This window comes from Polyodon spathula, chromosome 5, assembly GCF_017654505.1.
Source record: "Polyodon spathula isolate WHYD16114869_AA chromosome 5, ASM1765450v1, whole genome shotgun sequence".
Taxonomy (NCBI): domain Eukaryota; kingdom Metazoa; phylum Chordata; class Actinopteri; order Acipenseriformes; family Polyodontidae; genus Polyodon; species Polyodon spathula.
In genome coordinates, this window is record NC_054538.1 from 77,064,339 (window position 1) to 77,081,009 (window position 16,671).

General features: G+C 39.8%; 1 protein-coding gene across 4 annotated transcripts in view; it reads right to left on the minus strand.

Moving 5' to 3' along the window:
• Positions 1-16,671, minus strand: part of epas1b (endothelial PAS domain protein 1b) — a 59,284-nt gene that overhangs the window by 12,535 nt on the left and 30,078 nt on the right. For all 4 annotated transcript variants that reach the window (XM_041251405.1, XM_041251404.1, XM_041251403.1 and 1 more), the window contains exons 3-7: positions 11,931-12,076; positions 11,011-11,095; positions 9,755-9,867; positions 8,601-8,803; positions 208-314 (exon numbers count right to left, since the gene is read on the minus strand). In XM_041251405.1, the coding sequence (XP_041107339.1) occupies positions 208-314; positions 8,601-8,803; positions 9,755-9,867; positions 11,011-11,095; positions 11,931-12,076 (654 nt within the window). The remainder of the gene's footprint in view (positions 1-207; positions 315-8,600; positions 8,804-9,754; positions 9,868-11,010; positions 11,096-11,930; positions 12,077-16,671) is intronic.

Consider the following 16,671-nt stretch of genomic DNA (forward strand, 5'->3'; position numbering starts at 1 on the left):
GACTATTAGAAAAAATGTAGCATCTTCGTTTCTGAAATTCTGTTCTTTTTAAGACGGAATGCATGTTTTACAAGGGTTACAGGTGCACATTATATTCACAGAAGTATTGTAACAGCACATTTAGTAACGCGGTGCAGTGAGCTTGGTTCTCTGCATGTGAAGGGGAAGAGATTTAGCCCCAGTATTCAGGGTTCTTTGTTGACTTACAGTTCTGGTGGCTCTTGGTCATGCTGTCCGAGTCCAGTGCATGGTAGAACTCATACACAGAGCGTCCCAAAAGCTCCTCAGGCCAGTACCCCATCAGCTCTGTGACTCTGCAAAACAACAACCCTGTTCAAAACTTATACACAAAATACGTACAGACAAACTGGGAATAAACCATGTCACTGCAATAGAAAAAACACCAATTAAAAAACACCAATTAAAAGTCTAAAAAAACTTAATACTTAATTGAAGTCACAGTTTTATTGATTTATTTCTGGTTTGGTAACTTCATTGAGCATGTTTCTCAATTTCTGAAAAGAATTGTGTAAATGAAAAATTGGAGTAAATAGCTTTGAGAATTTAGCCCATTGGGGTAGTACAGGGTTGGATATAAGACTCCTGTTCCACCCATTACAGGTTTTACTGTTAGCCACAGTGTCTATAGGTAACAAGCTCATGTGTGTCTTATTGAACTCCTTGTAACACCAGGAATGGATTAAAATGCTACATTTCATTTTACTTTTGCAAGAATGTCTGCTGCCTGTTAAATAAATAATTCATAAAATAACACCATCTAATTAAAAAAAAAAAAAAAAAAAAAAAAAAAAACATAAAAGTTGCTGGCATGAACAAAAAAACCCCAAAAGGTATAATTTCCTACTAGTCATATTACAGGGACTAGCAGGTGAGAATCAATTCACAGATGTACCTTTTTTTTAATGGCTATTACAAAGAGGGTTACCTCGTTAGTTTATCCTTTATTCCTTAATCCATCAGAGCCTCCCACGGCATGGGGAGACATTTGTAATTGATCAAATGTTGCTCTCAAAAAATAAATAACAACTTGATCTTGGCTTCAAAGCCAACCAGAAAAATTGACAGCTTGCAGTTTTTCAAAGATCTTGTTATTGGAAGCATGTATACCAAGTACTTTTCTTTGACCACATGAAAATTAATTAAATCACCCTAAAGCTTGACAGCCTGCCGCTGTTTAGCTAGACAAAGAAATTCTTTGGGGAACATTTCTGGGCTACTTACAGTAAGCACATAATAATCACTAGATAATTAGCTTGAAAAGATAATGCTGTCAGGACCCAGGCATTATTCTCAATTACTTCTAATCCCCTATGTTTTAACACTATTTTTGTAGAAGTTTGGTATTTATTCTAAACCTCTCCTCTAACCCTTTTTTTTTCATTCTTGAAAGTTTAATGCATGTTGCCCACATTCTCATTAATTGGAGTGGCACAGTGGTTAGAGAATACTGGGAGGCACTGTAGAAGGACCTGGGTTCCAGCACCATACCATAATTAAAAGCTAGTCCCCAATCACTCAGGCTGTGAATGAGCCCCTAATGTATAATCTGATAGGATGTGGTGCACATCTCTGATTTCATATGGCTCTATTATTTAAGGCACCATGTATTCTACCCCTTGTGGGGAGCTCATAATGTCAGGTAGAAACCAATGGTTGTGTATTTGAAGCATTATGTCACAGCTTTACACCCTTCCACATTAATGTTGTTTTTAAATATTTTTTTGGGGTGAGGTGGGGAGAAAGAGTTTAAAACTGTTTGCTCCAGAAGGTATCTTTCATTAGCTGCTGTAACATGTTTTTTGGTATCACATTATTGAATTAAATAGAGACTGGTACTGCATTAGTAAAGGTATCTGCTGTGCTTGCTTGAATGGTTCTCATTGTGACCACAGGGACGACAGTTTAGAGTGACAGCACTGGCAGCACCCGTCAGTCAGAACCTCAGCCAAGACCTTTAAGCCATCTGCAGGTTGTGCTGGATTTCAGTCATAGAAACCCTGTGCTATCACATTACCTTCAATAGAAACCCTGTGCTATCACACTACCTTCAATAGAAACCCTGTGCTATCACATTACCTTCAATAGAAACCCTGTGCTATCACACTACCTTCAATAGAAACCCTGTGCTATCACATTACCTTCAATAGAAACCCTGTGCTATCACATTACCTTCAATAGAAACCCTGTACTATCACATTACCTTTAATAGAAACCCTGTGCTATCACATTACCTTCAATAGAAACCCTGTGCTCACATTACCTTCAATAGAAACCCTGTACTGTCACATTACCTTCAATAGAAACCCTGTGCTATCACATTACCTTCAATAGAAACCCCGTGCTCACATTACCTTCAATAGAAACCCTGTGCTATCACACTACCTTCAATAGAAACCCTGTACTGTCACATTACCTTCAATAGAAACCCTGTGCTCACATTACCTTCAATAGAAACCCTGTGCTACCACATTACCTTCAATAGAAACCCTGTGCTGACATTACCTTCAATAGAAACCCTGTGCTATCACATTACCTTCAATAGAAACCCTGTGCTATCACATTACCTTCAATAGAAACCCTGTGCTCACATTACCTTCAATAGAAACCCTGTGCTATCACATTACCTTCAATAGAAACCCTGTGCTGTCACATTACCTTCAATAGAAACCCTGTGCTGTCACATTACCTTCAATAGAAACCCTGTGCTATCACACTACCTTCAATAGAAACCCTGTACTGTCACATTACCTTCAATAGAAACCCTGTGCTATCACATTACCTTCAATAGAAACCCTGTGCTCACATTACCTTCAATAGAAACCCTGTGCTCACATTACCTTCAATAGAAACCCTGTACTATCACATTACCTTCAATAGAAACCCTGTGCTCACATTACCTTCAATAGAAACCCTGTGCTATCACATTACCTTCAATAGAAACCCTGTGCTATCACATTACCTTCAATAGAAACCCTGTGCTATCACATTACCTTCAATAGAAACCCTGTACTGTCATATTACCTTCAATAGAAACCCTGTGCTGACATTACCTTCAATAGAAACCCTGTGCTATCACACTACCTTCAATAGAAACCCTGTACTGTCACATTACCTTCAATAGAAACCCTGTGCTATCACATTACCTTCAATAGAAACCCTGTGCTCACATTACCTTCAATAGAAACCCTGTGCTCACATTACCTTCAATAGAAACCCTGTGCTATCACATTACCTTCAATAGAAACCCTGTGCTATCACACTACCTTCAATAGAAACCCTGTGCTATCACACTACCTTCAATAGAAACCCTGTGCTATCACATTACCTTCAATAGAAACCCTGTGCTATCACACTACCTTCAATAGAAACCCTGTGCTCACATTACCTTCAATAGAAACCCTGTGCTATCACATTACCTTCAATAGAAACCCTGTGCTATCACATTACCTTCAATAGAAACCCTGTGCTCACATTACCTTCAATAGAAACCCTGTGCTATCACACTACCTTCAATAGAAACCCTGTGCTATCACACTACCTTCAATAGAAACCCTGTGCTATCACACTACCTTCAATAGAAACCCTGTGCTATCACATTACCTTCAATAGAAACCCTGTGCTATCACACTACCTTCAATAGAAACCCTGTGCTATCACATTACCTTCAATAGAAACCCTGTGCTATCACACTACCTTCAATAGAAACCCTGTGCTATCACATTACCTTCAATAGAAACCCTGTGCTCACATTACCTTCAATAGAAACCCTGTGCTATCACACTACCTTCAATAGAAACCCTGTGCTATCACATTACCTTCAATAGAAACCCTGTGCTATCACATTACCTTCAATAGAAACCCTGTGCTCACATTACCTTCAATAGAAACCCTGTGCTATCACATTACCTTCAATAGAAATCCTGTGCTACCACATTACCTTCAGTAGAAACCGATAAAGAGACACTTCACAAACTGAACAGAGCACAAAAGGATTCTAATGTAGATATTTTTGCAACCCAAGGGAAGGGTGCCAAGCATGTTAATGGCTGGTATGCTAAATGCATTCTCTTTAAATATATTTTTATATATGTATATTTTTTTTCCCTTGTTTTGTTTTTAATGTTTAATATAATCACCAATGCATAATAATAATTCAGCATGACACCTGATAGCTGTCATTAATGTCAGATGGTAAGTTGATTTCCAGTACAGCTGAACACTGCCCAGTCCTTTCTGGCAAGGATTAATCAGCTGTGAGTTACAGTGTAAAATGATCCCAGTCACAAGGGGCCTTGATCTGGTCACATGGGTACCCAGTTCAATCACTGCAGCTGGCACAGAGCCTATGCCCTGACTGTGAAAGAGATTACAGTGCTAATGCCCAAAGCTTTAAAACCACACTTCCTTATCTCTCATTAGAAAAATATCTTTCTTGCAAGTCATTCTCTGTAGTAGTTCTCGGACTGTTTTCAGTTTGAATTGCACAAAGTTTCACCCCTCCCTCCCTCCTCCCTCCCTCCTCCTCCTCCTCCTCCTCCTCTTCCTTCTCAGGAATTGAATCTATAGTATATTTCTGTAAGCAAGCTTTTTTTTTAAAATCTTTAGTTGTACACTTGCTTTGAAATGAGAAAACATTTTTAAAAAGTACTTCTAACATAAAACGTGTAACACTAGCCAAACCAAACTTGCATACTAATGAAAAATAAACACGTCTAAGCTGTGGTTCAAAGTGAACTGGTTTATATATACACACATTACATTATATTTCGCTTGATAAAGGTGTGTGTGTGTGTGTCTGTGCGTGCGTGCGTGCGTGCGCGTGTGTGTGTGTAATTAGTGCTGGGACGAACGCAGGATTTTCATGTTCAGATATTCGCTCATAATTTAAATATTAATTCCTTTTTCAAAAAGTAATAAAAGCCATTATATTGCTCTGAACGCAGGCAGAGTCAGCATAGCAGCAGGGGCAGGGGTTATGGTCGTGGCTGTTTTAGAGCAAGACCTTACAATATGTGACACGTTAAAATAGAAAAATATCCCAGGAGTAAAGAACACGTTGTGTAGGACTTACTTTACCCCCGTGAATTAACTATAAAACAAAGGATGCCTAATAGCAGTTCAAGTTAAATGTTGTTTTGTTTATTCCCAAAATAAACAGTACAGAAAGTTTTTTTTTTTATTATTCCCTTCCATTGCCATTTCTTCACAGTAAGCAGTGGCCATCGACACCCTTTCATAAAGTAATAACATGAGGTTTACTTGTGCCTTTTTGTAGCTGAACAAGCAAACGAAAACTGGAATTAAATTTTAAACACTTCAAAACAAAACAAATGTGGAAATGCAGTTGTACATAAGTGTCACTATATATATATATATATATATATATATATATATATATATATATATATATATATATATATATATATATATATTATTCATCTCACATGTCATTTGCCACACATGTCATTTGCCATGTTTGAAACCGTCGCGCAAATGTGTGTGTGTGGTTTTTACTTAGCGCTGAATACTATAATTGTGACATTATTTTGAAAGATTTCCAATTTGACAGGCAGTGCTGCTAGGAAACTAAAAGATAAGTGGACATTTTTTAAAAACAATTTGTTAGTGAAGGTCTTCCAAGCAGCCCTCTGATATTTAACCTCAGCCCCATTCATCAGAAACATGCAGCCTCCGTGATGCCGAGAACAAATTGCAAACCAAGCCTCCGTTAGGCTGGCAGCACAGTCCCTGCCAGCTCCTCTGTGTTTTACAGCTGGAAAGGACTGTGACCCTGGGAGTTCTTTAAATACAATGATGGCCAAAAGTTTTGCAATCACCCTCTATATAGAATTAACTTATTTTGCTTCATAAAGTCGAATGAAAAACCAGAAATTGAAAATTTAACTTTTTTACACTGCAAAACTTTAGTTTTGTACTTGAAATCATAACATGAAATGCCGATACTACTATCTGAACGGCTTCCAGTAGATATCATTTTGTAGTTTCTTTGATTACATGATGCTAAATAAAATATCTAAATTATGTTCACAAAGCTTTTGGCAATAGCTGTACAGTTGTCTCACTTTTGTATAAGCATAGTAAGCATTGTAACTACAGTTGTAGATGTTGTGTGTGTGTATACAGTATATTTAATTACACAAGTACTGTGTGCTGTGGTTTGCGTTTCTTTTTTGTTATCTAGTCGGGTGAATGATAACTGTCTACCCTGGAGCACTGCACTGCTATTCAAGACAGCTCTGTTGGAAATATGTAATCCTGGCGGTTGCTAAACACACACACACATTTTAAAAAGGTCTGAGGCATTCCAGCCAGGCCATCTGCAGAGAGAGTGGATGCTGCTGGTGTGCCTGACCTGTACAGCATTTCAGATCTTGTCATGGGATTCAGTGAATGAGAGAGAAGTGCTGGCTCTGGAGCCTGGCCAAGCAGACAGTGGCTCTAATGAAGTCTGCCACTGAACTAACACTCACTCTTTGTGTGTCCCTGTTTCACCCTCACCCACACTATACTTGAAAGCAGATCTAGTCTCTCCCTCTCTCTCTCTCTCTCTCGCTCTCGCTCTCCAGTTAGAGTAAAATGTAGGTCACAGTGGCTTACAGGGCTAACCTGTGTTTTAGTCCCCGCAATTAACACTGGACAGGATCAGAACAATTTGAGCAATAAACTGCAGAGCTCAAATATTATTACCTCATCTCCCCAGCAGGGGTCATTCACACATTCTGCAACTGGTTTTGTTTAGGAGTTTTTCCATTTATTAAATCTGTTACCACAGTTACATAGGGGGCAAAAATTACAATTGCACACTTTAGAAATGACCTCACTTTTTCAGAAGCAGCCTTCCTCTGTGGTTGAAAAGTGGCATTTATTTAGTAAGCCGTATAAAAAATAGTCCAACAGCAACAGTCATAAAAGGAATCAAAGATTCTGAACATTTAGATGGTACATAGTTTCCCTCTAACCAGATGCCCTGCAGTTCACACACACACCTGAGGTTCAGGCTGTGTTCAGTGAATCTCGCTCAGCTGCCATACCTACCTGTCATCACAGTAAGTGAACTTCATGTCTGAGGTTCGAGCTGTGTTCAGTGAGTCTCGCTCAGCTGCCCTACCTCTCATCACAGTAAGTGAACTTCATGTCTGAGGTTCGAGCTGTGTTCAGTGAGTCTTGCTCAGCTACCCTACCTCTCATCACAGTAAGTGAACTTCATGTCTGAGGTTCGAGCTGTGTTCAGTGAGTTTTGCTCAGCTACCCTACCTCTCATCACAGTAAGTGAACTTCATGTCTGAGGTTCGAGCTGTGTTCAGTGAGTCTCGCTCAGCTGCCCTACCTCTCATCACAGTAAGTGAACTTCATGTCTGAGGTTCGAGCTGTGTTCAGTGAGTCTCGCTCAGCTACCCTACCTCTCATCACAGTAAGTGAACTTCATGTCTGAGGTTCGAGCTGTGTTCAGTGAGTCTCGCTCAGCTACCCTACCTCTCATCACAGTAAGTGAACTTCTGTCTGAGGTTCGAGCTGTGTTCAGTGAGTCTCGCTCAGCTACCCTACCTCTCATCACAGTAAGTGAACTTCTGTCTGAGGTTCGAGCTGTGTTCAGTGAGTCTCGCTCAGCTACCCTACCTCTCATCACAGTAAGTGAACTTCTGTCTGAGGTTCGAGCTGTGTTCAGTGAGTCTCGCTCAGCTGCCCTACCTCTCATCACAGTAAGTGAACTTCATGTCTGAGGTTCGAGCTGTGTTCAGTGAGTCTCGCTCAGCTGCCCTACCTCTCATCACAGTAAGTGAACTTCATGTCTGAGGTTCGAGCTGTGTTCAGTGAGTCTTGCTCAGCTACCCTACCTCTCATCACAGTAAGTGAACTTCATGTCTGAGGTTCGAGCTGTGTTCAGTGAGTCTCGCTCAGCTGCCCTACCTCTCATCACAGTAAGTGAACTTCATGTCTGAGGTTCGAGCTGTGTTCAGTGAGTCTCGCTCAGCTACCCTACCTCTCATCACAGTAAGTGAACTTCTGTCTGAGGTTCGAGCTGTGTTCAGTGAGTCTCGCTCAGCTACCCTACCTCTCATCACAGTAAGTGAACTTCTGTCTGAGGTTCGAGCTGTGTTCAGTGAGTCTCGCTCAGCTACCCTACCTCTCATCACAGTAAGTGAACTTCTGTCTGAGGTTCGAGCTGTGTTCAGTGAGTCTCGCTCAGCTACCTTACCTCTCATCACAGTAAGTGAACTTCTGTCTGAGGTTCGAGCTGTGTTCAGTGAGTCTCGCTCAGCTGCCCTACCTCTCATCACAGTAAGTGAACTTCATGTCTGAGGTTCGAGCTGTGTTCATTGAGTCTCGCTCAGCTGCCCTACCTCTCATCACAGTAAGTGAACTTCTGTCTGAGGTTCGAGTTGTGTTCAGTGAGTCTCGCTCAGCTGCCCTACCTCTCATCACAGCAAGTGAACTTCTGTCTGAGGTTCGAGTTGTGTTCAGTGAGTCTCGCTCAGCTGCCCTACCTCTCATCACAGTAAGTGAACTTCTGTCTGAGGTTTGAGTTGTGTTCAGTGAGTCTCGCTCAGCTGCCCTACCTCTCATCACAGTAAGTGAACTTCATGTCCATGCTGTGGCGACTCAGGAACGTCTTGCTGTCCAGAGGCATGTCTATGTTGGAGGGGTGAGGGATGGGCTCACACATCATGACCACACAGGTCAGAGGGGGCTCTTTGAACCCACATAGCGTGTGGGGAGGGTGACTGTTGTAGACTTTGACTTGTCCAGTGCAGTGCAGGACCTAAGACAAGGGGGGGAAAACACACAACTGTGGAGCCAGAGCACAAATTAAAAAAAAAACACACACACAACTAAAACTGGATGAGATAAGAACTACGAAGAGGTTATTATTAATAAACTCTTGAAGATCTCAGTGTTTACACTGGAAAAAATTATTTTGAATCAAATTTTTCCCAATTCATTCTCATGCTACGTTAGTCTGTATTGATAGTGTTGCAGTGTATTAGCCTATCAGCGAACTGTCCGTACACAGTACTGGGTGTTGGGTTACAGTTCAGTGTGTTGTTTAAGAAGTACTATGATGGCTATTGAGGTCTGTTGTTGAAATGTAAAAATCATGACTGACTGTCCCTGCTTTCTGTTTGTATTGTGCTGGGACTGTGAGTGGGAAATTGGATCCCAGGAAGGGACAGCAGGGGATGTGAGGCCAGGAAGGAAAACACCATAGCCCATATTTTCAAAGTGTTTACTCCAGTCTTAAAGTTTTAAAGAAGTAAAACACCTTTTAATTTTGCAAAACTAAAACCCAAATAAATTATTTTAAGCACTACCAATGTGTCTTGTATCTCCTTTTGTCGCATTACCACTTTTTTCTCCTTTCATAAAACAGGAGTTAATTAAAGAACTGTGGAAACACTTTGAAAATAAGGTCCCATGTTTCTTAAAGGAAAAGTAAAACAGAGTCCATTTTTAAACACTTGTATTGAAGGAAATGTGCCAAATTGGCTACAAAGTCTAGGGGATTTGTGATGGGGAAGCTTCTGATACACTTGTCTTTGTGCTTCTGTAAACAAACCTGCACCCTTGCTTTTGGCTTTGTTTCTGTGAGTTAGGGGAGCCAGTTCACCACTCTGTAGCCACGCTTGTTCTAATCTCACACACTGTTAACGATGCAACAGTCCATAGATATGTCTTATATTTCATACATTCTATGAATAGACATGCATCTCACCTTCCAGCTGGCTGATTTGAGGTTGACAGTCCGGCCTCTGTTTGTAACTGTGCACTTCATTCTCATGAAGAAGTCAAGCTCTGTGTTTAAGTCTTTATTCTTCTTGGCAAAGCCTAGGCCCAAACACAGTAACAGCACAGCAGTTTGTGTCATTCCTGGTTTCCCAATGAACCTTGTTTACTTTATAAACATGATATTTTATCACCACTTGATCTCATTCTACTGATTGCGTGACATTGCTGTTGTGCTTGCAGTAATGTTAGTTTCTGTTTCCGCATTGCATTCAGAACTTTCTTGGAACTCCCAGCCTTCTGTAGCAACTAAGGAAGTACTTAGCTAATGACCAGCAACATATATTTCAATCTAGTTTTTATCCTGTGCTACATCACAAGGATTCAAAGTCTCAATGACATCACAGGGTGTATTTATTTACATTTAATAGCGCTACATTACAACAACGCCAAAGTTCTTTGTTAAACTCAGTTGGCTGTGGTTTCTGATAATGTGACAACGTTGTTAAGCCTTAAACTAACAAAACAAAAACGAAAAAATATTCAGCACCTCTAATGCACTTAATGAGCTTACGAATGGGTGCAGTTAGGCACTGCTGTAAAGATGACTGAGCGTGTATATAGAATAAGAAGAGCTGCATATTAAAAGCACATAAAAATATTGTAATGTTTCTATGATATGTAGTAGACCTTGATATTGACGTCATAAAGCAATCCAAAATTTCATTGTATCAGTATCAGATGGTGTTAGACATTAATGGCCTGATTTTCAAAAGGGGCAAAATAAGAACGAGGTTGCAAAATGATTTGTATTACCTGATTTATGTAACTAAATCAAGTTATTTATATTTTTAAGGGTGGATACATGACACCTAGTTTTTATTTTGCCCCTTTTGAAAATCAGGCCCTAAGAGAGTTGCCGGTAAATGTTCAGTAATTCTAATAGGAAATGTAATATATTTAAAGACAATAAGAAAAAACAAAACAAAGAAGTTTGAGTCTCAGAAAATCCAGTATTGAGTTCACGTTTCCAAACGAAATCACAATTTAATTAACACCCATTTATCTTGGTTCCAAATCAACATACAGCACATTGTACGATTTGAATCCTAAGCGTATTTGAGAAAGCTAATGGAAACACAGGCATTGGATCCCGGGATGAGCAATGGTGTCCAGGCCTATGAGCCCTGCCTTCCTTTCTGACTGATCTATTGCACTGATAATCAGAAGCTGGAATATCATTACCGTTTCTCAAGCTCAGGTTTTCTCTCATTTCCTCGTGATCACATGGATGGGTGAAGTCGAAGATGCTGTGGCCAGTGAGCTCCACCTGTGGATAATGTTCACAATTACTTTGATTTCTCTAACAGATGTTCTAGATCATCTGATTCGATAGGCAAGTTAGAACAGTACAGTACTGGCTGACCATGACATTTCAGTTTTAAACACTGCACTGGACTGATATAAAACAGGTATACACCTGAGTGTATAACAACAAATCTTTAGATCCAAAGCCTTTCAGAATGAAAAGGAACATTGTGTGGATGTACAGTGCAGGGCTGAGAGGGGTGCAGGTAGATACAAAAAAACGTCAGAATCTTTTAAGAAGGAACAAATACTTGGACACGACTTGCAAAGTGGATTATTTATTGATAGGGGTGTAACGAAATACTAATGATACGATATGTATCACAATGAGCATGTCACTATATGCATCACAATACATATGATGGTCCAGATTTATCTACTTTTATGGTGGACTATTTTGTTAAAAAACAAACATTTAATATTAGAGAAACGGATGGTATGCATTCATGCCAACTATAAAACACTCTTGTTATTGATTCACGATCCACTTGGTGAACTACAATGAGCTATGTTGTGCTTTTGTATCACGACACAAATGATACACACTTTTATTACAATACAATAGAGCTTCATGATTCATCGATACACAATGCATTATTACAACCCTATTTATTGAATTAGAGCTACATACATTATCAGGGACCTGTAGGGCTCTTTCGGAAAATTACTCCTGTCAATTCAATCTGTACACAGAACTGGATTAGACTGTTTAAATACAAAAATGTGAAGTTGCTGTTTTGTTCCTCAGTAGAAAGTTAGTTCCTGTTAATATGAAGCTCAGCGACAGGTTTGCTTACCTGCGTCAGGCCCATGATGCTGCTGATGTTCTCAGAAAGGAAGATCATGTCCCCATCCTGTGTCACCACAGCAATAAATCCCTCCAGAGCCTTCAGGTACAGGCCGTCCATCTGCTTGTCGCTCTCGCTTTCATTGTCTGGCCAAGCTGCAACACAAAATGCCATTTCAGAGTCATTAGCCATTTAGTGTTTATTACAGAAAAGCATGTCAACACTATAACGAGCTTGAGCCTAGAAAGAATGGACGTGCTAGGACACCTGGAGCTCGAGTGCCCTGTTCATGCGAATGTGTCCTATGTGCAGGCTCTGTGGAATACTGCTAAAAATGGAAGGTCTGTGCTGTTTATGTTACTACAAATCTGTGCATGACAGTGATGGCGCAGGAACTCAGTTGTGGAAGAGCACACTGTACTCATGCCTCTCTGTGTTTTTTGTTTTTCAGTTTGCAGACACTTGTCCTGTTCTTCAGTGAAGTAAATTAAGGAGTGGAAGGGGCTTGAGGAGGCTGTTCTGTTCAATGTGGAAGGGAAGATTTGTTGTTTTGCTATTTTTGTCCAGGACTTTGGCCCTGACCCAACACACACCACCCCGTGTCGTGCTTCTCAGGAATAATACTCTGTAGCTCCTTGACCTACTGGACCCATTGGCTCTAGCAATATTTATGTTGCCAGTTTAACAGGCAGTGCTATGTGATACACTGCCATTACAGATTCTGTCCTGTCCCATCAGCTGAGATGAGGATAAAAGCTCTAAAAACACGAATGCAGATGAGCCTGTCTCTTGCACGTGGTTAAGACGGTCGCTTACGGTGCACGCGGTCATCAGGTCGCGCCCAACCTCCGTCCAGTTACAACAGTTTACAGTTTTTTGGCTTTGCATTGTATGTATGTATGTATGTACGTGTTCATAACATTCACTTATAAACCTGTGGCTTTTGTTGTTTTTTGTTTTGAGAGAAAGATTATAATAAATGAATACAACCTCTCCACGACTCTTGCTTTATTGTGTGCCGTATTTTGTAAATTGTGATATCTTTACTAACTTAGTAAAGCCCTGAGGTGTAGCCAGATGGGACACGCAAATCCTGATGTTGGCAGGAGTGGTTACAGATTTTTAATGCTCATGTCTGTTACTTAAATAAATCACCAATGGATTAAACCAAAGAGGGCAAGTTCCATTTCTAATCAAGTGTTTCACTTTTTACTATTTATTAATTTATTATTGACAGCGAAACAGGTCAGCAGTTCCACACTGCTAGTACAGTTTTAAAAACCTTATTAAATAATGAAATCATTTCTATCTTGCTCGAGTGACATTTGAGCTCCAAGTCTTCCTAAGTTTCTTCTATCGAAGACGTCTGCAGTGCTACTACCCCTTGATTTCTTGCTTGAGAACTTATATCCCTATGATTAATCAGCAGAGTTAATTCAGCAGTGGTTCGATACACACAGAGATACTAAGATTCGTGTGTTCAGCCTTCAAACAGAAGACCTCTAATACATGCATATCATCCTTTCAGTAATTAGCAATACCTATTATTAAAAATATGAATATAAAAGCAAGCCCAGCTTCAAGCAGATGTGAATATTTATATTGGGATGTGTACTGTTTACTGTTCTTAAATAGTTTCAGCCTCTTCTATAGATGTTATTGTGTACTGTTTATATTACCCTTCCTTCATGGATAAAAACAGCACATGATTAATCCCAAGCACCAGGATGTTTCAGGATTGAATTTCCTGTTGTGTGTCCTGTTTCCTTTCAACACAACCTCTTGGAAACAGCGCGCCCTGACCAGCACAAGGGATTGTTCACAAGTGGGTATCGAACAGTCCAAAGTAATCCGCTCTCTTCATCAGCTCTGAAACATCGTCTCTTCGATTTGCTAGTCTTCAGAAACAAACGTCTCTTGTGTAAGGCAATTCCAAATCAAGACCTGCACAATTGATTTCAACTTAAAAAAAAATGTAAAAAAAAAAGATTCTCTCAATATGTTTTTGAAAGAACCAGTAAATCTTTAAGGAAAGGATACAAAATGTTTCATAACTAAGCAGAGGTCAAATTCAGTTTCACAGACACTCCACATAATACAGCTGCTATGTCTGCTTTCTAGCAGATCCATTTTATTATTATTTTTATGACCGTAAAATCTTTGACTACATCATCTTTGTTACACAGTGGTGTCTATGCAATTGATCTAAACAGTGGCAGCAATACAAACATTTTTCAAATTTTAACAATGGTTAAAACCTCTCATTTTCAGGGATGGTAATAAGACTCCTATTGCATAGCAATTTCATCCATTCCAGCTTTTACTACCAGCTTGATTAGCCACAGTGTATAGCAAACAAGTCCTACTTTCTGTAACAGTGAAACCGGGAGTGGATCAAACCGCTGTCTAAAAAGACTCACACGCACAGTTACGTACACTGGTGTTTTCAAAGACCCCTTTACTGATTCTAACAACAGCGGTATTGATACAACATTGTTTATTAAAAATTTTAACAGACTGTGCTTCGACACAGATTCATTTCGAACCCTATTTATGGCCTCTTAGCAACCGTCTTTTTAGACAGGACCTTGAGCTCAGCACCCCCCTGGATTGGAATGCAAGCAAAGACACATTGAAACATGTCCCGGCAAGCATGTGATTGCACTGGAATAGTGGAATAGCAATGTATCGCAAGCTCGATACAGCCACGCTTGTGGTGTATATATATATATGATTGTGTGTGCAATGTGACCTGGACAAAGGAGCTGCAGGTACGGAGGGGGTGGCGCTGGAGTTCCGTGGTGTTTAGGGTTGACAGCAGCGCAGAAGGAAGCATCTCATGACAATCGCCAACACTCTCCTGGGCCCTGCTGATGACAGGACTGCAGGGGTATTGCTCTGGGACTCCAGATAAACTCAATCATGCATCTCAAAAAACAAAGTTTGTGATGGTAGCCTGTATCATAATGCCAGGCAACTGTCTGCTGTGGAATGTAAAGAGAATTCTACTGTGAATCTGCTCATTCGGTTTGAATCTGGGTTCCATTAAAGTCCTATTTTAGCCAAAAAAAAAAAAAAAAAAAAAATGTAACCTTAATGTGCAAATTTTATGGAATATGTATTCACAAAACTTTTAGGAATGCTTTTTTAAAACATTTTTTTATAACTTTCTCTCAAACTGTGGTTGAAAAGTTCTGTGAATAAGGCCCAGTGTATGCAGAAGGGAAAAATCTGTTTCTTCTGTTATTAAATTTACATAAATGGTTAATCATGTGGTACTGGTCCTCATTTCCACCCACAATTCCATCTGGTCAGAATTCCTGAACATTAGACCTTCAGCTACTCTGCCAAGTGTATGACTGCCATGTTTGATATAAATAATTCAAATTGCAACTTCTTTGGACAGTGGCACAGACTTAAAATAGATTGTGCCAGCAATTACTTTAAGGAGTCTTTAAAACTGATATATTAAATATGGACATGAATAACCTTTTCAGCCTATTAATAACGACAAGCATGATGCTTTGCAGCTTTTTAAAATTATTCTAAAAACGCAACCCAGCCTTTCTGTGACAGGCAAAACTAAACTGTTCTAACATTGAAATTATGTCAAATGACTGCCAAATGAGCTAATCACTGAAAAAATATGCCTGGCAACTGGACAGCTATCGAAGCCACATGAGGGAAAGCTTTAAGATTCAGTTACAGAGAGATGTTGAATCTTCTAGGCATGCGTTTTACTATAGCGTCCTGTTGAATCAGACAACGTCCAGATCCTGGAGAACTGGATTATGCGTGTGTTTTTGGAAGCTTGTGGTCGGCCATATTTCCATGGTAGGAAAGTACAGCTATGTTCTTTTTTCGGTTTGTTACAGCATGTCCCAACAGAAGCAGAGGTGTATGATAATAAAACTGTGTGCAAGCTTCTTTGTTCCTCCACGCTTGCAGAGATTTTAATCTTGATCAAACCCATCATCATCAGAAGTACCTACCTCTTGAACACCACTCGAAGTACAGCTCAGAGAGGAACACACAGAAGGAAACCTGAGTTGTGTTTCTGTTATCGCTGACCTACTTGGTAACTGGCGTGCTCGGTCCACTACCCTATCTGCAATTGCATATATCATTCATGAATTGGTTTGCTTCGATCTTCGGAACGCACTCACCCTAGGTATCAGGTTAGTTAATTTGAAATTATTAGTTTGTACTAAACATTTTTCAGTACTTAATTAGTGTGTCTCAGCTATGAGGATTCTGACACACGTGGTTAAAAGCTCTATAACCACTCCTGCAAAGGAGCCTGGCTCTAACGCAGTGGTTAAGACGCATGCTTGATTGTGTGTGGATTCCAGTTCATGCTATTGATTTCTGTTTGTTCTGTAAAAATGTAATTATTCAACCCCAGTCTGCTCTTTTTACTTTTAATAATAACCATTGTAATGAGAAGGGCCTCCCGGCTGCATACTGGGATCATAACCCGGTTGTACGGTCTTTGTGATATTTCTCATCCCCATCACTTTGACGCAAGAGATCGGACATGATTACAGTATCACAGCCTTGGGGCCATGCATCCAGTATCCCAATATGGGGGAGATGTGATTAAATACAGGAACAATCTAGGTAATGCTATTATTTGTATATGTAAACATCATTGGAGAAGACCAGGCACTACATTCTATAATGACAGCCGGTGTGATTTATTGTTAGAAAGTATTTGTTTCCTTTTTTTAATGAATTGTTTAATAATACA